The sequence below is a fragment of the Antrostomus carolinensis genome, unplaced genomic scaffold, assembly GCF_000700745.2.
Source record: "Antrostomus carolinensis isolate BGI_N321 unplaced genomic scaffold, ASM70074v2 scaffold38295, whole genome shotgun sequence".
NCBI classification, from domain to species: Eukaryota; Metazoa; Chordata; class Aves; order Caprimulgiformes; family Caprimulgidae; genus Antrostomus; species Antrostomus carolinensis.
Window position 1 is genome coordinate 71,882 of NW_010315062.1, and position 19,298 is coordinate 91,179.

General features: G+C 36.1%; 1 protein-coding gene across 1 annotated transcript in view; it reads left to right on the forward strand.

Annotated features, from left to right (window-relative positions):
• Positions 1-18,472, forward strand: part of CNTLN (centlein) — a gene marked incomplete at both ends in the record, with an annotated part of 72,892 nt that extends 54,420 nt beyond the window's left edge. Inside the window, 3 exons of the mRNA XM_010167840.1 lie at positions 8,089-8,274; positions 9,628-9,705; positions 18,380-18,472. Coding sequence (XP_010166142.1) covers positions 8,089-8,274; positions 9,628-9,705; positions 18,380-18,472 — 357 coding nt within the window. The remainder of the gene's footprint in view (positions 1-8,088; positions 8,275-9,627; positions 9,706-18,379) is intronic.
• Positions 18,473-19,298: the final 826 nt, after the last annotated feature.

A 19,298-nucleotide genomic window follows, 5' to 3' on the forward strand; every position in this document is an offset into this window, starting at 1 on the left:
ATCTCCACAGTAATTCAGAAAGGTGGGAGTTGAGAAGATTCCCTAACGGACATGCCGAGAGAGCTACAGAGAAGTGGGAAGAGCTCTAGGAGGGTGGAATCATAAAAACCAAGAAGTTACAGTATTTTAAGAAAATACCATTGATAAAATTTATGGGATTTTTTTAAAGAGTATAAGGAAAGCTAGAGCTGACCTCTTAAATTATGTTTCAGACATGTTTGTTTCAGCAGTGTAGTGGTCATACATGGGGCATCTGGTTTATAGTTTTTATGCTTAGCGTGTGTTTCTGCAGAAAGATAGCATAAGCTCAGGCACTGAACTCTAAGTATCAGGAAATCTCGGTGCTCTTCACATCTTGGTTGCTGACCTGCTACATGACCTTTGGAGTGTTGCTTCACCTCAGTATTTCGTGGCGTGCCCTGAATATTCTTTATTTGCCATGTCCAATATAGCTGTGCTGACTTTGTCTGCCCTAACTGATCAGATAATAAACTCTCTGAGATCCCAGGCATCTCTTACTGCACACGTGAAGCTCTGATCTCTGTCAGTGCCTTTTTTTTTTCACCTCTGTGTAAATAACTGTAATATATGATATTTTAAAGGAATTATGCTAGTTTTACCTTTGTAAATCAGAGGTAATTCTGTTGAAACCAAAGAATTTACAGCAGGGAAAAATTAATGTAAATGACATAGGACTTAAATGCTGAAGTAAATAGGACTTTAAATTATTATTATTGCCCATTTCACATAAATATAATTTTAGAAACCAATATATTTTGACAGAAATATTTTGCTTGTCATCCCATGCTGATTATACATATTTCAACTCATTCTCTGCTATAAAGAAAACTGTTATTTTTTCTCTGTTATTGGTCACAAAACATGGTAATTGTGTTGAAAATTTAGCAACAGTACCATGAAAACTATGGAATGTTTGCCAATACTTTAAAAAAAAAGCATCAGTCTGAAAACATTGGGATCTACAACTTTTGATACTTTTAAAGTTTTTGATAGTTTTAAAGCTTGATGTGAAGAAGAGATTAGATAACTGTAAAGCTGTAATATATATGACCAAATGTCCCTCATATCAGTAAGTATCTGCTGTATATTCTATAAATTAGGTGCCCAGATGATGCAGTAAGAGGGGCTTCATTCTGCCTGAAGTCATGTTAGCAAATAAAGTTATGAAAAGCAGGGCATAAATGAAAGTGTGATAGATAAACAGTTATCAAGAGAGGATTAGAAAAGGAGAAAAGCTGACCAGTAATACAAAAAAAACTAATTGTGAATCACAAAGGGAACTCTAAAACACTTAGGTGTATTCTTAAGTATATATTGTGTACTTCTGTACAGAAATATAAACTACATAGTAATTGACCAGAATAAGTCCATTGCTGCATCTATGTTTAAACATGGTTTGTGTAGAAAAGAATCTAAAAACTGGCTGTGACCTAATTCCCTTTTCTATTAATTTATAAATGAATTGAACTGTCTTTTAGGACATACCACAATGTACGTGGTAAATGTGGAAAATCAGGTTATAGATGCAAAATCAGGTTATAGATGCAACTGCAGTATCACATTATTTTGTATATATATACTTCAATTTCTCAATCTTCATGTAAAATTGAATTCTTACAGGTCATCAGGTGAGGTATTTCTTCCACATAACGTGTGCTTTCATCTTCCACTGATCTCTGTGAAATTGTGAGCACTATTCTCAATGCCAAACAACATAAGGTTGTTTATTTTAAATCATCTATATCAATCTGATACCTAGCTTTAATGGATGTATTTCTCCCTTTCAGCTCTTTATTGAATTAGCCTTTGAAACTTCGCAGCTTTGCTGGCTTTTGGATAATACTGGTTGCTCCGAAATACTCTCTAGGGTGTATCTTTTTTTTTTTTTTTTCATGGGTTTTGATGCATTCTACAGCTTGTTTGTTTATTTTATTCCTAATAAAAGCCTATCTTAATTCCTCCAAATATGTACAAATAAAGAGCTGAGCCACGTAGCTGGAACATGTGTGTTCAGAAATTTTAGAAATAAAGTAGAAACTGTAACTGAAGACAGGTAAATAAAACTAACACATCACATTATAAATGTGACTTAAATATTTGGTAATAGCCTTCTTGGTCAGTACTAAATGCTGAAGTTGGAGGAGAAAGGCAAGACTGGTCTTTATCTGTTCTACACCTTTACACTCTGCTTTCAGGTTATCTGTTGGAGTCTCTGAAATCACATGTAATCTATGGGGGTCTTAAGAATGAAGTTAATCTCCTGAGGCTGGCTCATTCCCGTGAGCCAGAATGCTACATGTAGCCCTCTGCCAGATAAGTCTATTGCAGTGGTCTGTCCTGTCTTACTATAGAAGAGTTTTTATTTTCTCTGACATGCAGCAGTCATACTGTGAGATCAGTTTAAACATTATTACTGAAAGTACTCTCAAAGTCATTTTTAGAGAGGCAGTAAGGACCAAGTAACTACTGTCATTGAAGAGACTTGAATACTTGTTTCTGTTCACTGCTGAAACAGTGCATGACATCATCTCTTTGTGTCACTTTGACCATTCATCCTGTTTTGTCTTGTTGATCATGAGCTATTTGGGGTGGTAATGCTTTCTCAAGCTTTTACAGCTCTGGGATCTGCCCTAACCTTAGGCCAGCAATAATTGTTCTGCCCAAAAGTAGAGAAGTTCTTTAAATTCAGCGTTCAGTTCTGTGAAATTCAGATCTTTTTTTCCCCAGACCTTGTTTCTGGAATATCTTCACAATACTTTTACTTCTTTATAAACTAACCATGTTTCAGAAAAGATTTTCCAGTTCATTTTTGGTCTAATGCTCTGGTTCACATCCTTACACCATCCCAATCTACATAACAAGTGAGTTTCTGAGAACATATTACTTGTATCTAAAGACACTTTCACATTGAACTACACACAAAATATTATGTATAGTATTCTGTACTGTTTTGTACATTTGTGGTTGGTTGACCCTGACCAGCAGCTAAACAGCACATAGTTTCTTGCTCACTCACTGACCCCAGCAAGACTGGGAACAGAATAGGAAAAGCAAAAGCAAGAAAGCTCATGTATTGATGTAAGGACAGTTTAAGAAGTGAAGAGGGGGAAAGAAGCCTCAAGGGATGTAGACCAATGCCCAGCCTGTCTCTGATCAGTGGCTACCTACCAGACCAATCCCCCATCTCCCTCAGTTTTTGTTGTTAAGCAAGACGTTATATGGTATGAAAATGTCCCTTTGATCAGTTCAGGTCATCTGTCCCAGGTGTGTCCCCTCCCTATTTCTTGTGCACCCCAGTCTACTTTCTGAGGTGGCAGAGTGGGAAACACAGGAGGCTTAGACACTGTGGAAACACCACTCAGCAATATGTGATGTGTTATCAATGCTGGCTTTGCCACAGATCCAAAACACTGCACCGTAGGAGCTGCTGGAAGAAAATTAACTCTATCTCAGCCAAACCTAGAACAACATTATTACTATTGTACAAAGTACAGTAAAGCTTAATATTTTCTGTAACTCATATGAGCTTCTACCATGAGATCTGCACCATGGCAAGACTGAAATTTAGTTATACATAGCTACAGTGCTAGCATTAGGCTTTGGTTTGTCTTGGGGCCATTAAGTTTTATTATACTAAAACAATAACAATAGAGTGTGTAAATTAACATGGTAATTATAAGAATAATTTTAGGCATTGACTTGGTCATATGGCATTACCTGGGGCCATTGATCAATTTGTGTCAATTCCAGGATCAACTAGTGTCAGAGCTTTTTGGGATTTAAAGACCTTATTAATAGTATGTTGTCAGTATCTGTATATCAGCACCGCTTCTTTGAGTGTTTAATTAAATATGACCTTTTAAATGAAAGAAGACCTTTGTCTTATATCTTAAAACTAGCAAAAGATACAGTGCTAAAAAGTGTTTGTGTGCTGAGACCAAAATAGAAAACTATTATCTTAAGAATTAATGTTGTGGGTTGTGAAAATAAAGTAAAAAGGCTTGTAAGGGAGATATTTTAGAACTGTATGCAACCCAGTAGATGTAATATATACTATATAACTATGTGGAGTTGGTAGATAATGCGACAATTGCTACAGATTAAAAAGAGCAGGGAATTTTAGGCTGCCTTTTTTTTTTTTTTTTTAAGTCAAACCAGTAGCAATTGCACTGGTCCGACAAGATGTGTTGTAGATTTGTTTTCAGGAATTAATCAGGGTTTCCTGTTCTTGTTGGCTGGTGGCAGCTAAGTGTGTCCCAGAGGAATAACTGATGGTAACATCTCAGCTGGGAAAATGGCTTTACTAACAAAATATCCCCTAGATTTTACTCCAAAGGAAAACAAAGAGAAAAGATCAAATCCTAGTATTACTAGTGCTAATAAAGGCATTGTTATCATACATTGATATAGTACTGAATTCATACTTTGTGTTGATTTCATTGCAGGCAGTTTGTATCACCTATGTATGCTTATAGGTTTAAAAGCAAGCAATTCTGAAATAGAGAATGGAAAATGTTTTAGTGTAAAATCCTACAATTAGCTCCAGAATGTGTTGGATCAGTTTCTTAATCAAAGAACAATATTATACTGCTTTAGGTACAGTCACCAACAAAACCCATGTTAGTTAACTGTGAGGTTTTTGTCATTTTCCGTTTGGAAATGGTTCTTCCTAACTCAGTTAAGGACTTGTGTGGCTTTGACATTGAACATTTCTGTACTAAAGCATGAACTGACATATAAATGAAATCACTAATAAATAAACAAATGAATACCTTAGTATATGACAGATGAGGTTATATCAACAGAAAAAGCAACTTAAAATCACAGTGAGGCTATCATTTTTTAAGACACTTATCCAGTCAAAAATGTATATCAAAACATTATTATTACAACTTATTTATGTGAAGAAGGCAGGTTCAAAAATAGCTGGTCTCTGAGCATCCAATCTGAAAGTCCATAAAGTAGCCTTATTTTTCACATATGGTCTATATTTCACATATGCTTTAGTGTATTAGAACTGCTCAGGAAAAAAGGAATTGAAGTGCAGGTCCTCTGTACATATGATCTACTGTGATTAGATATATATGCTTACATACCAAAAACCTATTAGTTGCAATTTTATCTTTCTTTGAGTTTTGTTTAAACTTCCTTTTTCTTTTTTCTTTTTTTTTTTCTTCTTTTTTTTTTTTTTTTTAATAAAATTGCTTTTATAGATTCTTCAGGATCTTTCTAGTACCTTCCTTTCCGGAACTGAACTAAAAGACAAGCACAATGGAGTTGCAGTTTCTAGATTCCACTGTTGCTATTGCTATCAACTTGTTCATTTATCATGAACATCTTTTGGAATTTGGATACACCAATAAAATTTATCTTTTAGTATCATAAGACTATTATCTGGCAATGTTTTTATGTTGTCTGAGATGTTCAAGTGAGTGTTTAACTTTGTTGTTGTCATGCTTTTTGTTTGCCAGTGCTTGGCTGTTTATCATTATTTGTAGTCTTTCACTGTGGCTTGGCAGTCAGTTTCCTTTATATTTTACTCCTTTAATTTACATTTCCTCTTTGCACCAGTGTGCATCTTCTAGCTTGATGACCTATGTCTGAGAAAGATCTCCTTACTTTTAAGATTTGGGAAGTTGATTCAGTTTGATTGAAGAAGTAAAGTTGAGCTTATTTTTCCATTGTCAAATACATCTACAGGTTGCAGGAGCCTATTTCAAGTACTACAAAAGTGAGTTGTAATTTATCTGTATTTTTTTTTTCATAGTTTCTCAGTTACTCTTAGTCTTTTCCTTCTATATGCTTGGTCCAAGTTGCCCTAGCTCCTTGCCTATAACATTTCAAGTTTCTTCATTCCTCTTAGCTCTGTACTTGTAGACAGGTCTATGTACAAGGTATTTTGTTGAAAATACTGTGGATGGAGGGAATTGAATTAGGAAATGGGACAAATTTCATTGTACCTGCTCTCCTCAAATCTGTGGTAGAGTAATTTTGTTTTTAATAATTACATTTTAGCTAAATCCAGAAAAATATTGAGAAGTGGTAGAAAAATAAACAAATCTTGGAATCTGATGAATCTGTCATGCTTTCTTTGAAATATATCATCAAATGCTCTCTAATGACTATATTTTGAATACACTAGAGGCTGTAGAGTACTTCACCCCAAATGCCAATAAACAGGGTTCATAATTCTGCAGTCAGTTTCTATGAGATAAAGGCATTCCCCAGAAGAATTTTCAGGATTTAATCAGCTACTAGGGAGAGATAGTTTAATAAGATGAGCCCCACATACGACGATCGAAAGAAAACCTTATTCTCTCATTTTAAACACAGCCAAGGTGTCTGTGTTGACAATCACCGTTCTACTTGAGTCATGGAAGTTGAATATGCTGGGAGGATCTTCTGTCAATGAGTTACTGCTCTTGTCTCTCTGCCAACAATTTTTAAATAAAATTGTCTTGGACTGATTTTGATGAAATGCTTTTGTCATAGTTGCATAAATATTGAAACAAAATAATTTCAGTTATACGACTGGTGATTTATACTAATGCTTAATGTTATTTCACTGTACCAGAGAAATTTAGGAATAGCAGAGGTAGGAACATGAACCATCAATTCTTTGTTGTGCAGTTTGGATCATGTTCAGCTGTGGAAGGTATTATTCAAGATTAGTACTTGTGTGGTGTTGGGGGACAAAACGCAAAATCAGGATTGGATGCTATTCAGCTTTCATTCAGGTCAACAAAGTAAAAAAAGTTTCCTACTGTTTCTTTTACTCTGGTTTTAAATAAACAAAGGAGAGTGGCCTCACCCCTGCTAGGTTTCTTTCCATTTAACTGCAAGTACAATTTTTTTGTCTAGGCATCTCACTATTTTTTACTTTTCCTAGGTTTTACATCAGCTTTAATAAATCCCGATAATCCCTTTTTTCCCACTCCAGATAATAGTTCTCCTTTCCTATTGTCTAAACCTTTCAAACAGTTTTCTTTTAGTAGTATTCTTCTGGTTTTCTGGATTTTTTTTTTTTTATTATATTTTTTTAAGGTGTGGGCATCTTTCTGGCTTAGCAGTGCATACAACATTTCAAAAAATGATAATAGAAAAGTGGTCCTTTATTATTGTTGCCTTAATTAGTCACTAGTAATAGTAGTAATGATAATAAAAGCAGTTTAATTGTGCAGCGTAGCAGCATCAGACGTCCTGTCAAGCTCTAGCTCTAGTTCTTGCTTAAAACTAACTGAAAGTCTTCAACAGCAGAAATGGGATCTAAAATTGAGACTTCTCTTGGCACCCCTGCTTCAGACCTTGTCAAAGCCAGGGTTGAAGAACAATTGCAGTGGTTCTGGTCAGGCATCTGATGTTCCTTCAGCCACCTGAGCTGGTATCTGTCTGCTAAGAGCACTCTTGCGAAGGGACTGCCTGGCCTTCTGTATGGGCCAGCTGCATAGAGAATACAACCCTTCCTATGCAGTCCTTAAATAATAATACTGTGGATTTGTGTGCTCCAAGGGCATGCTGCTTATCAACAGTGGATAACCACTACTTTGAAGATTTAAATTGTAGGAAGAATCGGTAGCCAGGACAGTTTTAAATTACCCTGTCTTGGAGGGAATCAACATTTCAGGTTTTGAATAAAGAGGTATACTGGTGTTTCTTCATACAGTGAGGTATGAATAAGCTTTAAAAAGATCTCTGTTTGACCACAGTAAAGCCTGACACTTCTGTTGTTATTTCAAGAACATTTCGGGTAGACTGGATCAAGAAATGATTTTCAGTTGATTCTGCAGGAGCTGCTTTGTCTTACTAGTGATGGCATTATGAATATAGTTATTTTGCTAAAGACATAAAAAAATTGCACCTATATTTAAGAACATTTTCTGGTTTAATGTATTACTTAATATTTTTGTGTTCTAAAGGTTATTTAATATTACATCACATACCCTGTTGAACCAATAACCAGTGAAGATCATTCCCTCTAAAGGACCTTATTCTAAATGATAGTTTTTTCCGTAGTGTTTGCGCTTTAAGAAAAGTTACAACAGAGTATTTTTTGCTTGCATCTTCCAGGCACTAACCAGGGAGTTACAGCACAGCGTACAAGAGCTGAGAACAAAAATCAAACAAGCAAAAAAAATGGGAGAAGTGAGAGCATGCAAAAAGGGTCTTTCCCAAGAGTCTGTTCAGTTGGCAGCGTCTATCCTTAATGTTTCAACAATGGATCTTGAGGAGATATTAGAAGTAGAAGATGATGAGGTAAGTTATTTTAAGGACTTTTCAGTAAAAAGGGGGCTAGATCAGAGGATGCCGTATATTTCTGTTCTTGAGGAAAAGTATTTCCAGGTAAAGACTGGAATTTGATTGTGCAGAATCCAGCACAAAAAGAACAGAACAGTTGGATTTAAAGAAAAAGGTCAGGTTAGAGACTCATAGTGTGGCAAGATTTTGGGCATGCATAAATAAAATATAAATACACTGTTTTGAGCATGTAGATGGTAGAGACATTATTTGAAAATCCTTAGTAGTTTCGTTTTTCATGAGACTATTTGGCAGGGTTATACATTTTAAATAGACTTCTGCATTAATTAAAACAAAATTAGAATGTGTCTTGCTGTGCCAAATTGATTCCATTGATGCTTCCTTTCTTGAACTGTGATACCTATTAAAGGTATTTCTAGTAGACAGATGGTTTCTGGGGGAATCTATTGCCTTTTTTTGTTGATTCTATTATACATTTTACTATGAAATATTTGATAGTGCTTCATCAAATCACTCTCTATTTAAATAGATATAGTAATAGGATTTCTTATCCAGCTTTATTTAGGCCTGATCAAATAATACATGAAAAAACCTGTACATTTACTTTAATAAGAGTATCTAGGAGTTGACCATTATTGGGCTGTAACAGTAGTCTGGTGATGACTTAGGTTTAGCCTTGCTGGAGCTTTATATTACAGAAGTCACAGAAGAGAGTTTTCACATTGGTTAAATAAAGGTGCATTGTTTGTGTATGCACTGATATGGATTACATTCATGAATACAAATAAAATGGACCAATCCCTGCCCTGTTTACAACTTTTATACACCTCTGTAGAGGGGATAATTTTGACAGAATTGTTCTATGCTTACCTCATTCTCAAAGTAATTTCCGCATTCTATATCTTGTAATCACTACTGTGAATATATGTGTAAAAGGCACAAACATACTTAACTATAAATAGAAAACTAATATAAAATACAGGTGATGAATTTACACTACATAAACTTTAGATGCATATTCCATTTATCAGTGCGTAGACTCAGGAACCTTTATATTGAACTCATAAAATTTACACAGAGATCACACATAACACCTGTATATATTCATGTGAGAAGAACATGCCGTGCACATTTCTAGGGACATGCACAGACAAGGGTAGGTTTATAAATTTAACAGGGCCCTCATACTTGGTGGATACACTTCAGATAATTAGTTTTGCAAGAGTAGTTTCCACTTCCATATTCTGTTTGTTAAATGTATATCCAGTTGCACGTTCCTTTGTTTTTCATTATTTTCTTCTCAGGTGGTGACACAATATTGTGTTTATGTTAAATTTTTTTTATTTTTAGGAAACAGCAAAGACAAAAATGGAAATTGAAAAAGATAAAGAATGGCTGCAGTATATACAGAAACTTCTTGAAGCACAGGTGCTAAATTTATATCTTCCCTTAATAAAGTGTAACTTTCTAGTCGAAGTAGCTAAGACTTTTTAGGTTGTAATTATTCTGTTGCATTTGTAATTATTTTGCCATCGATGGTCCCAAACTATACTTTGATAAGGCAATGTAAAATCCTTGTATTGTAGCATTTCCTTTTTATTTCTCCTAAAATAAGAGTCACTGGATAAAACTAAGGAAATGTTAACCGAGGATTTGTGATAGCTATCTTAACAACTGAAACCAGTGAAACAATGCTGGAGAAAACCAGCAGAAATCTTGGCAAATGTGTTAATTGAATTATTGAAATAATGTGTAATGCTTGCTAGAGTGAAAAGGATCCATTCTCTCATACCTCTTAGGAAAAAGAGATTTTTTTATTACGTGCCTTTAAAGTTAGTAGTTGATATGGACACCTGAGGAGTTCATGGGTTTCAGTGACCTTTTACTGTGGACCTGTTTCCAGTCAATTCATGTTTTCCTCATAGCCAGACAGCTGTTTATTATCGTGTCTTCTTGCATTCTCTACAATATTTTCTACTGAGACCTCGAGCAGCTTGTTAGTGGGAAGTAAATATTGATTTGGCATCCTGTCAATGCAGAAAGAATGAAAAAATTTCCACCAGAGGCCCCTCAAACATTTTCCTATCGACATTTTCTGGGCAGAGAGGAAAGCTGCATAGAGGATGACAAGGCTGAGACTAGCAGAAATCCCTGAGGGGTCCATTGAGACTGCTGCTGTGACCTGTGTGATACTTTTTCTTCTCTTTCAAGTCTTTTTTTTTAATACACACAGAGTCTGCTGGGATGTTCTCCTCTTGTAAGTGATCAAGGGCAGTTTATTGGCAGGTGAGAGCCCTGCTTTTCTAGCCATAGTCAGCTTTTGTTTGGACATCACTGACTACATCCACTGACTCTTGAAACTTTTCCATTATATTTTAGTTGTCTCCTTTATTCAGGTGATGGGTAGCTGATGTCTGAAAAGAAATAAAATTTGATTTATAAATCCAGTGTTCCTAATGCATATTCACTAGTGCGGGTCCATTAGGAATGTAGTTCATTTCAGTTAAGAATGTGAATGATTGAAAATATTTTGAAAGGCATTTCAAGGGAACACTCACCTTCAGATTTATATGTTTTATCCTCAGTAGCTTTTGTGTCTACATTGTGTCCTAAGACCAGATTTTTAAGAAATTACAGTTTTTCACTCTTTCATTATCCAAACTTATTAGCATTAAGACTGCTTAATTGCTGCAGTGGAGGAGATGGAAATAACAGTTTGCTTTTACTGGCTTTGTCAGAAATACTGTCATTTTAATTTAACCATGTAGTGTTATATGGAACTCAGCAGTAAAAGCACAAATATTTCTATTCACTAGATTGCCTTCATATTAATAATTTTTTTTTTTAATCCATAAATATCAAGATTCAGTCCATATTATGAACTCCAAAATAGGAATCACATTCAAGGAACACAATGAAGAATTCTTATTCTGTTTTTTGTTATCATTCTTTGGTAAATTGTTAAAAAATCCTAATCAGAATTTTATCTCCTCTTTGTCTAATATAGACAGGCAGCAAAAACCAGGGCACAGTGCATGAGGGGGTTGCTGCCTGTGTTACCAAGTATGTTGGGATTGCAAACATTAGTTAAGGATAAAGGACTTCATTGCTTTAGCTGTATAAGTCTGTGTACCGGTTAATAGTGGTTTTCAGTGATTTTTGCTCCATCTTGTGGGGTTCCTGAGGAGGAACTCTGAGGGTAAAAGTAATTCTGGGCAAGCCAACCATCTTTAGAATTTCTAGAGGGTTCATGCTTTTTGGGAGCAGCCAGCTCTGCTTTTCATTTCTGTCCATGCTAAGTTACATGGATGAAAATTGCTAAGATTTCTTGATTTCTATTTGAGAGCAGCGTGTGGAAGAGCTCTATGCCCTTTAAAATGCGTAACTCATATCTTGTACAAGAGAGTTTGGTTGTGGTTTCCTTTAGTAGGTATTGGTAATATTTCTGATCAGAAAACTAAAGCTCGTTTTGAAATGAAAGCTTTCTGTCAGGACTTTCCCTGTAACAGACTGGTCAGTGTTACAGGTTCGCAAACTGTGTACCCATTTGCATCTTGAGCAAAGAAGCAGGCTTACTCTTTCCTGTTATTCTGAGAAAACGTTCGGTTGAAAATTGCATCAGATCACTTAATATTGCAGTTTGATATAGTGTCTTTTTGTGCCATTGAGCCAGGACTTTGAACATAATTGCCCAGCAGTATTGATTTAATTGCCTAGGTTTATTTGTGGATTCCTAATTATTGACTGGAGGTAAATTTAATGGAGAAACCTTTATGAACACTGGGAAACTGCTGCTGTTGCTGTTATACATAATGAACTGCATCATTTCCCTTTAGATCATTCTTCAAGCTGATTTTATTCCACTGTGACAGTACGATAACATTTAAAATGTCATAGACATTTTATTTTTATTACTGACATACGCCATTTTACTGCTGCATTAGAATTTTGGGGGGGACCGAGGGAAGCACTGGTTGCTTTTTACTGTCATTTTATAGATTCCCCTAAAGTGTAATGGTAAAGGATGGCACACCTCCGTTTTACACTTCATCTGTACGTTTATTTTCAGTACTCTTATAACGTGAAAAAGTCTAATTTCTGTCAACTTTACAAGAAGGTTGTTATTTCAGTGATAAATATATTTGCATTCCTGAGGCTCACAGACCCCAGTCAAGAGTTTGTGTCCTTATCAGCTACTATAGAAACACATGTGGAGAAACTACAGCACTGCTAAGAAGCTTACGATTTGGTAGAGACATCTCTGCATCAGAATGTAATGTAAATAAGAATCATATAATCAAAAAGTACAGTCATGTTCTGAATTCTGCAGAGCTGATAGAAATCACTTATTGTCTAAACCTATGTGTTGAATGGCAAATAAGTGTTTTTTCAGCTTAGGGTTTACAGCTTGCGTGGCAAGTGATGAGGCTTCTACCTACTTTCTCCCTTATATCTGGGTGTGTATGTCTCATTATTTGAACCTGTCACAGTATAGTAGCACTCTCTTTTTATAATAATTTTTAAAAATTTACCACCCCCCCAAAAAAAAAACCCAAAAACAAAACAACAAACCCACACCAGCAACTTTCTTCTTTCTTGAGCTTTTTCCCATCGTAGGAAACTTGTATAGCTAAACCAAGAGGATGACTTCTTTTCACATAACTTAGGCAAGATTTTCTATACTACCCAGGGCTTTCTTTCATTGACTAATTGTAAGGAACAGCACCTCAGAATAATCTGTTAATAATTTTGTATGTGAGCACAGCATATTAGCCCAATCCAGATTACTGCATGGAGTGTCCAAGAACTATTTTTTAATAAAATACAAATCATCTGCCTAACTCTTCCAAGCATTGACCTAAATGGCAGCATTGATTTAGCATGTCCCTTATCAAATACACAGCAGCACTTGCCTTCCCCCCTCCTCGTGTACTCCTCAGGATATCACATCTCACATAAACAAAGCTGCCTATTAAACTCTTTCCTCTCATGACCTCATGATCATAGAATCATAGAATGGTTAGGGTTGGAAGGGACCTTAAAGATATCTAAGGATATGGTTGGCCCTCTGGGCTGCAAGAGCACATTTCCGGCTCATGTTCAGCTTCTCGTCTACCACCACTCCCAATTCCTTCTCTTCAGAGCTGGTCTCAATCCATTCATCACCCAGCCTGTATTTATGTTTGGGATTGTCCCTACCCAGCTGCAGGACCTTGCATTTGGCCTTTTTGAGCTTCATGAGGTTGGCAAGGTGCCACCTCTCAAGCCTGTCAAGGTCCCTCTGGATGCCATCCCGTTCCTCCAGCGTGTCAACCACACCACTCAGCGTGGTGTCATTGACAAACTTGCTGAGGGTGCACTCAATCCCACTGTCCATGTCACTAACAACGATGTTGAAGAGTACTGGCCCCAGTACGGACCCTCGAGGGACACCACTCATCACCAGTTTCCACTTGGACATTGAGCTGTTGACCACAACTCTTTGAGTGCGACCATCCAGCCAATTCCTTATCCACCGAGTGGTCCATCCATCAAACCCACATGTTTCCAATTTAGAGACAAATTGGATGTCATGTGGGACGGTGTCAAACGCCTTGCACAAGTCCAGGTACATGACATCAGCTGCTTTAGCCTTATCCACCAATGCTCTAACCCCGTCATAAAAGGCCACCAGATTTGTCAGGCATGATTTGCCCTTGGTGAAGCCATGCTGGTTGTCATCAATCATCGTCTCATTCTCCATGCGCCTTAGCATAGTTTCTAGGAGTTTCTGCTCCATGACCTTGCCTGGCACTGAGGTGAGACTGACCAGCCTGTAGTTCCCGGGGTCTTCCTTGTTACCCTTTTAAAAATGGGGGTGATGTTCCCCTTTTTCCAGTCTGTGGGAACTTCACCCAACTTCCAGGACTTCTCAAATATGATGGATAGTGGCTTTGCAACTTCATCTGCCAGTTCCATCAGGACCCATGGATGCATCCCATCAGGTCCTATGGACTTGTGCACCTTGAGGTTCCTTAGGTGGTCCCAAACCTGATCTTCTCCTACAGTGGGCAGCTTTTCATTCTCCTGGAACGAAATTATGTATCTATGAATTATGAATGAGATTATAAATTTACAGATCACATTCCAGTAGTGAAAACTTCCAGAAAGACTCCCTCCACTCTGCTCTGTGGGTGCTCTGTGGGCTCTCTGTAGGTATGTGTATAATCAATTTCTAGAACAGTGTTTCGAACACTCTTCATTGGTAGGGATTTTCCCCAACCTCTTTTTATGATTTGCACTGGCTTGTAAATACAGATTTCTTCTGCTGTCACCTGGGAATGTGCACTAACAGCTATGGTGCTTCCTTTCAAATTTATTGGGTTGAAAGTCACCTGCTTTGCTTTAATTAGTCTTTCTCTAGCCTGTGTCTGTCTTCTCCTCTTTGAACAGATCTCTGCTCGTTGCCTGTCACCTGCACATATGTGCATATGTGTATTCACCCATGCACAAAGGTGTTTCAAGTATCTGCACCTTAAAAGCAGCACCAGTGCAGTCTGAACCATATCCTGGGCACCGTTGTCATTGGTATCACACCATCAGAAAGTAACCATGATTTTCTTGTCATTATGAGAATAAGAGCTCGCATTACAATCCATTGTGGTATAAATCTGTGTTTTATCTCATGCACACAAAAAACCCTACATTACATCACTTATCTTGGACTGAAAATAAGGGGGGATTGGCTTGGTTACTCAGGATAAGAATACAGACAAGTACATATACATTTATACAGTCACCTATATACAGCTGTCATAAAGCAGAATGGACGAAGAACAATAGTGAAGCATTTTTCTAAATTTTTTTGTAAATTTTGACTTTTAGTTTACAGTGAAATTAGGAGGTTGTGGTCATTATAATCAGAGTGTCTTTAGTTTTATTTCAGGTTATTCTTTGTGGTTCACTTAATTCAATTTGAGCCAACTCTGCAGTGTGTTTAGATAGTTTTGTTGTATACTGATGACCCATTTGGGAGGTTTAAAGTAGATGTAACCACTAATTCATATATTCCAGAAATTAAATACTTCTATTTTTATTTTAAGGCGCTTCAGACTTTGTGAAGCAGAGGCCAATTAACACTGTACTCTGTGAATGGAGACACTATGTCTCGTTAGAATAACAACATTGCTTTGCATTCATGAGTCTTTTGACTGGCAAATCAGGGTATATTTATGCACTTGTGCTGAGTGAGACTGGTGTTGTGTAAGATCAATAAATATTACTAGTTTATTTTTTACAGAAGGGATCTCCAAAAGAAACATACTCGGGTCAGAATAAATAGGTGAGAGAAAAAGAAATAACTATCAGAATTCCTGACTCTTTAGGATTGTATTACCTTACAGTTATCCACACACCAAGATATATGTCTGATAAGTTGTGTAGGAAATATACCATTTAATTCATATGGCTTTCTGGTATCAAAGAAGAAATCTGTAATTCCGGTAAAGATAAATAAATTTTTAAAAATCTTTAAATCCACATGTAGTTTGCACTCTCAAATTTTCTGAATTTATACAAATCAATTAAATACTACTTCTCTTAAAGCCTACCATACTGTACTGATTTAGGATCGCTATCATTGTTAATGCTTAATGTTCAGATAAATTGGTTGTGGCACAGATAACTGGAAAACATTTGAAGGAAATATCGTTCTGTATTAAAATATATAATTATCAGTGATATAAACAAGCTTTCACTCCTTAGATGTGCACTTAGCACTCGCTGAACTCCCAAAGCCTTCCCCAAGCATATGGCAGGTTTGGAAGCTGGGATGAATTCTTTGGAGTAGAGACATCTTCAACGGTTGTGAAGTTCTGGAGAGAAATGTAGAGGGAACCTTCCCAGGATAGTTACAGAGCCATCATTAAAAGTAAATCTGACAGGCTTCTATTAAAGATGAAGACTTTAGAGATCATCCAGTTCTGGGTGTCTGTATAGAATAAAACCAGATAAAAACATACAGCACTTTCTCTGAAACCAACAAATGTTAAAAGAATGACATAGCACTCAACATTCACATGCTCTTGATTTAAATTAATGATTTAAATGGAAAGAGCTCTTGAAAGATCACTTTGCTATGACATGGAAGCCACAGAGAGTAATGAACAGCAAGTAAAATGTAGCTAGAATGATATGAGCCAGAGACATCGATAAGAAACCATTCATCTCAGGCACAACATTAAGGAGGTGAAACATATCAGAAATGAATGGAGTCAAGCTAAGGAAGAAGAATTAGAGACTTGGAGGTAATGGTATAGTGTTATCGTAAAAAAAACGTGTTTAGACAAGGAGGGAGAGCAATTAGAGTGAACAGGATGCTGGAGTCAGTGTTTTTAAAGCACAGTAGCAAGTAAGTGTCACAGAATTTCAGATAAGATTATGTCTTATATTACTCCGAATAGATTTATGCTCAGTGAATTGGATCCCTCTATTCCCCAAAAAGTCATCACAATAGCATACCAGAGAAAGCTGTCAGGTGTAGAAGACTACAAGAATATTCTTACCATAGACAGAAGTTATTTATGACAGATAGAGACATGTCTGGACAGCAATACCAGGCCTTCAAAACCCCCTTTCCTTTAGAAAAGGCAAATAATGCATATTACCGTTCTTTTTCAGTAACTGCAAAGTGACTTTTGAGCAACATGTAGGATTGCCATTGCCATTATAGTCAATTCATGATAGATGCTTGCTATTAAAAAGATTTTTCCTTGCTACCATTTTAGATTTTTTCCCCTCACTTGTTAGAAATTATAAATATCAGTATATAGATTCATATCTGTATATCAGTTCAGACATTACACCAACATTTGTATTTTATGTACTTTTACATCAGAGTTTTTTTGCTTGGTTGGTTTGTATTTTCATATATCTAGGAAACAGGCAGTATCTCTCTGGTATAAGTACCATACAGTTTTCTCTTTAAGATAGAATAGAGAATTGAAAAAAATAAAATCAGAGGACTGATACTCGAGTGTGGTTCTAGATGCAAAATTATTGCCTTGAACTATAGTTGTGAAAAGCAGAGGAAGCTGGTGATTGCCCTGTTCAACCAACTGCTATTTTTTACCTAATTTATTTCTGGTGGCCTTATTAAGGTAAAAATATCTCTCCTTCTGATATGAGCATTAGCTATTACTTTTGGTATGACCTCGGTCACTGCTGGTCTCGCCAGGAGCTTGAGAAAGCTTACAGACCTCTATGAAGCTGACAGAGACTTCCCAAGGCTGAATTAAAACTGTTCTGCTCTGCCTTGGCACAGCACTGACCACTCTCTGGGTGGAGATGCAATGACTAGTGTTTTGTACCGCCTCCAAGAGTACTTCCCAGCATACAATACACTGATGCACTGATGAAACAAAACTTCTTTAAGCATTAAAGCAATAACACTGAAAAATAGAGAAAATCACTTTCTTTCAAGACATTGATTGTGCAAATACATCTTTTATATCAGAGGAGAGAGAAAAGAAGTTTTCGCTTTTCTCTGTAAATATATAAATACAGTTTCTTGGTGTTGTGTTTTATAAGAGCAAACATTTGTGTCATATCCTAATCAATGCAACTGGACCTTTTGGGGTTTGGTGTTTTGTTTTACTTTGAGTTTTCCTATTTACAAGTTTTTACATGTGAGTCTAAGGCAGTTGCCACAGCATTGAGAGCTCTACTGGCAGTTCTATCTCATCCTCTTGAGAGTAGTGAACATACACTACCATTTCTGCATGCCCTAGAGATAACTGTAACCTTTTATTGATCAGCTGATTGCAGATAAATGACAGAGATGCTGGTACTGCAGTTTACATCATTAACATGGTCAGTAAAGCATGAATTGTTCAATAAGGCGTTTATCTTTTTTCATTTTACTCTATTCTTTTATCACTTTTATTGTAGAAAGGACATTTTCAGACACTAACCAGGAAGGTGAACTTTAAAGATCAGATATGTGCATGTGTGGTAATTGTCAGAACTAAGTGAAATCTAATGTTTTCTAGGTACTTAATAAATGTTTTTCACATGAAGAAAATAAAGTTCAGTGATCATTTTTCTTACTATGTTTCTTTTTCAGTTTCCTTTTGCCTCATATTTAATGGATGCCATACTGGAAAAAATAAATGAGAAGAAGAAACTAGTAGAAGAGTACAGTTCTCTCAAACCCACTGTATGATATTGCTAAGACCTGTTTTTGCAAAGTCTGACTAAAATATGTGTGCTGTTTCCTCATGTCTTTCTTCTTCACATAAAGAACTATCAATATGCATGTTCAATACGTAAGTAGAAACTGTGAACTAATTAATTGTTGAACAAGAGGAATTAATTACATTCCTATTTTAGAAAGGAGTGTGGCGTTTGATTCCTGAAGACAAAAATTGCTGCAAATCAGTGCAAAGTTAAAAATTATTTTCCTTTAAATGCGTTAGCAGTGAACAACAGTGCAGGCTTTGTAGAGAGAGAACGTTTTTGATATGACCAGTACACATCTGTATAATTCAGAAAATACAGAAAGCAGCTAAGTAACTCCTGGTTGTATTAGTCAGAACAGTCAAAGTAGGATTTACAAAGGAACTGGGAATATAAGTAGGATTTTGAAAACATAACTTATTTTAGCTTCTTTATAAATCCCAGCTTTATAGTACATGCTACATAAAATTATATGTTTTCTTTATGCTGAAAAAAAAAAAGAGAAAATGAATGATTGTAGGAAAAAAGTATTCAATGTAGGGTAATATTCCTGTGAAAACCTCTATTTTCTTCTGAGTTGGAGTGTATTGTGTGCAATGTATTTAATTGTATTCAAAAAATTCAATACAATAAAGTTATTTCTAGTGTGAGGTTTTTTCACTAGTAGTCCCAGTTCTTTCTCAGCTAACATCAAGCTGCAAGCCCTCACTTCCCTTGAGAAAATGATAGAGTTTTAGTTAGTTGTTTCCACCAAGATTTCTCTGGCAATACAAACAAATCATAGAATGGTTTGGGTTGAAAGGGAC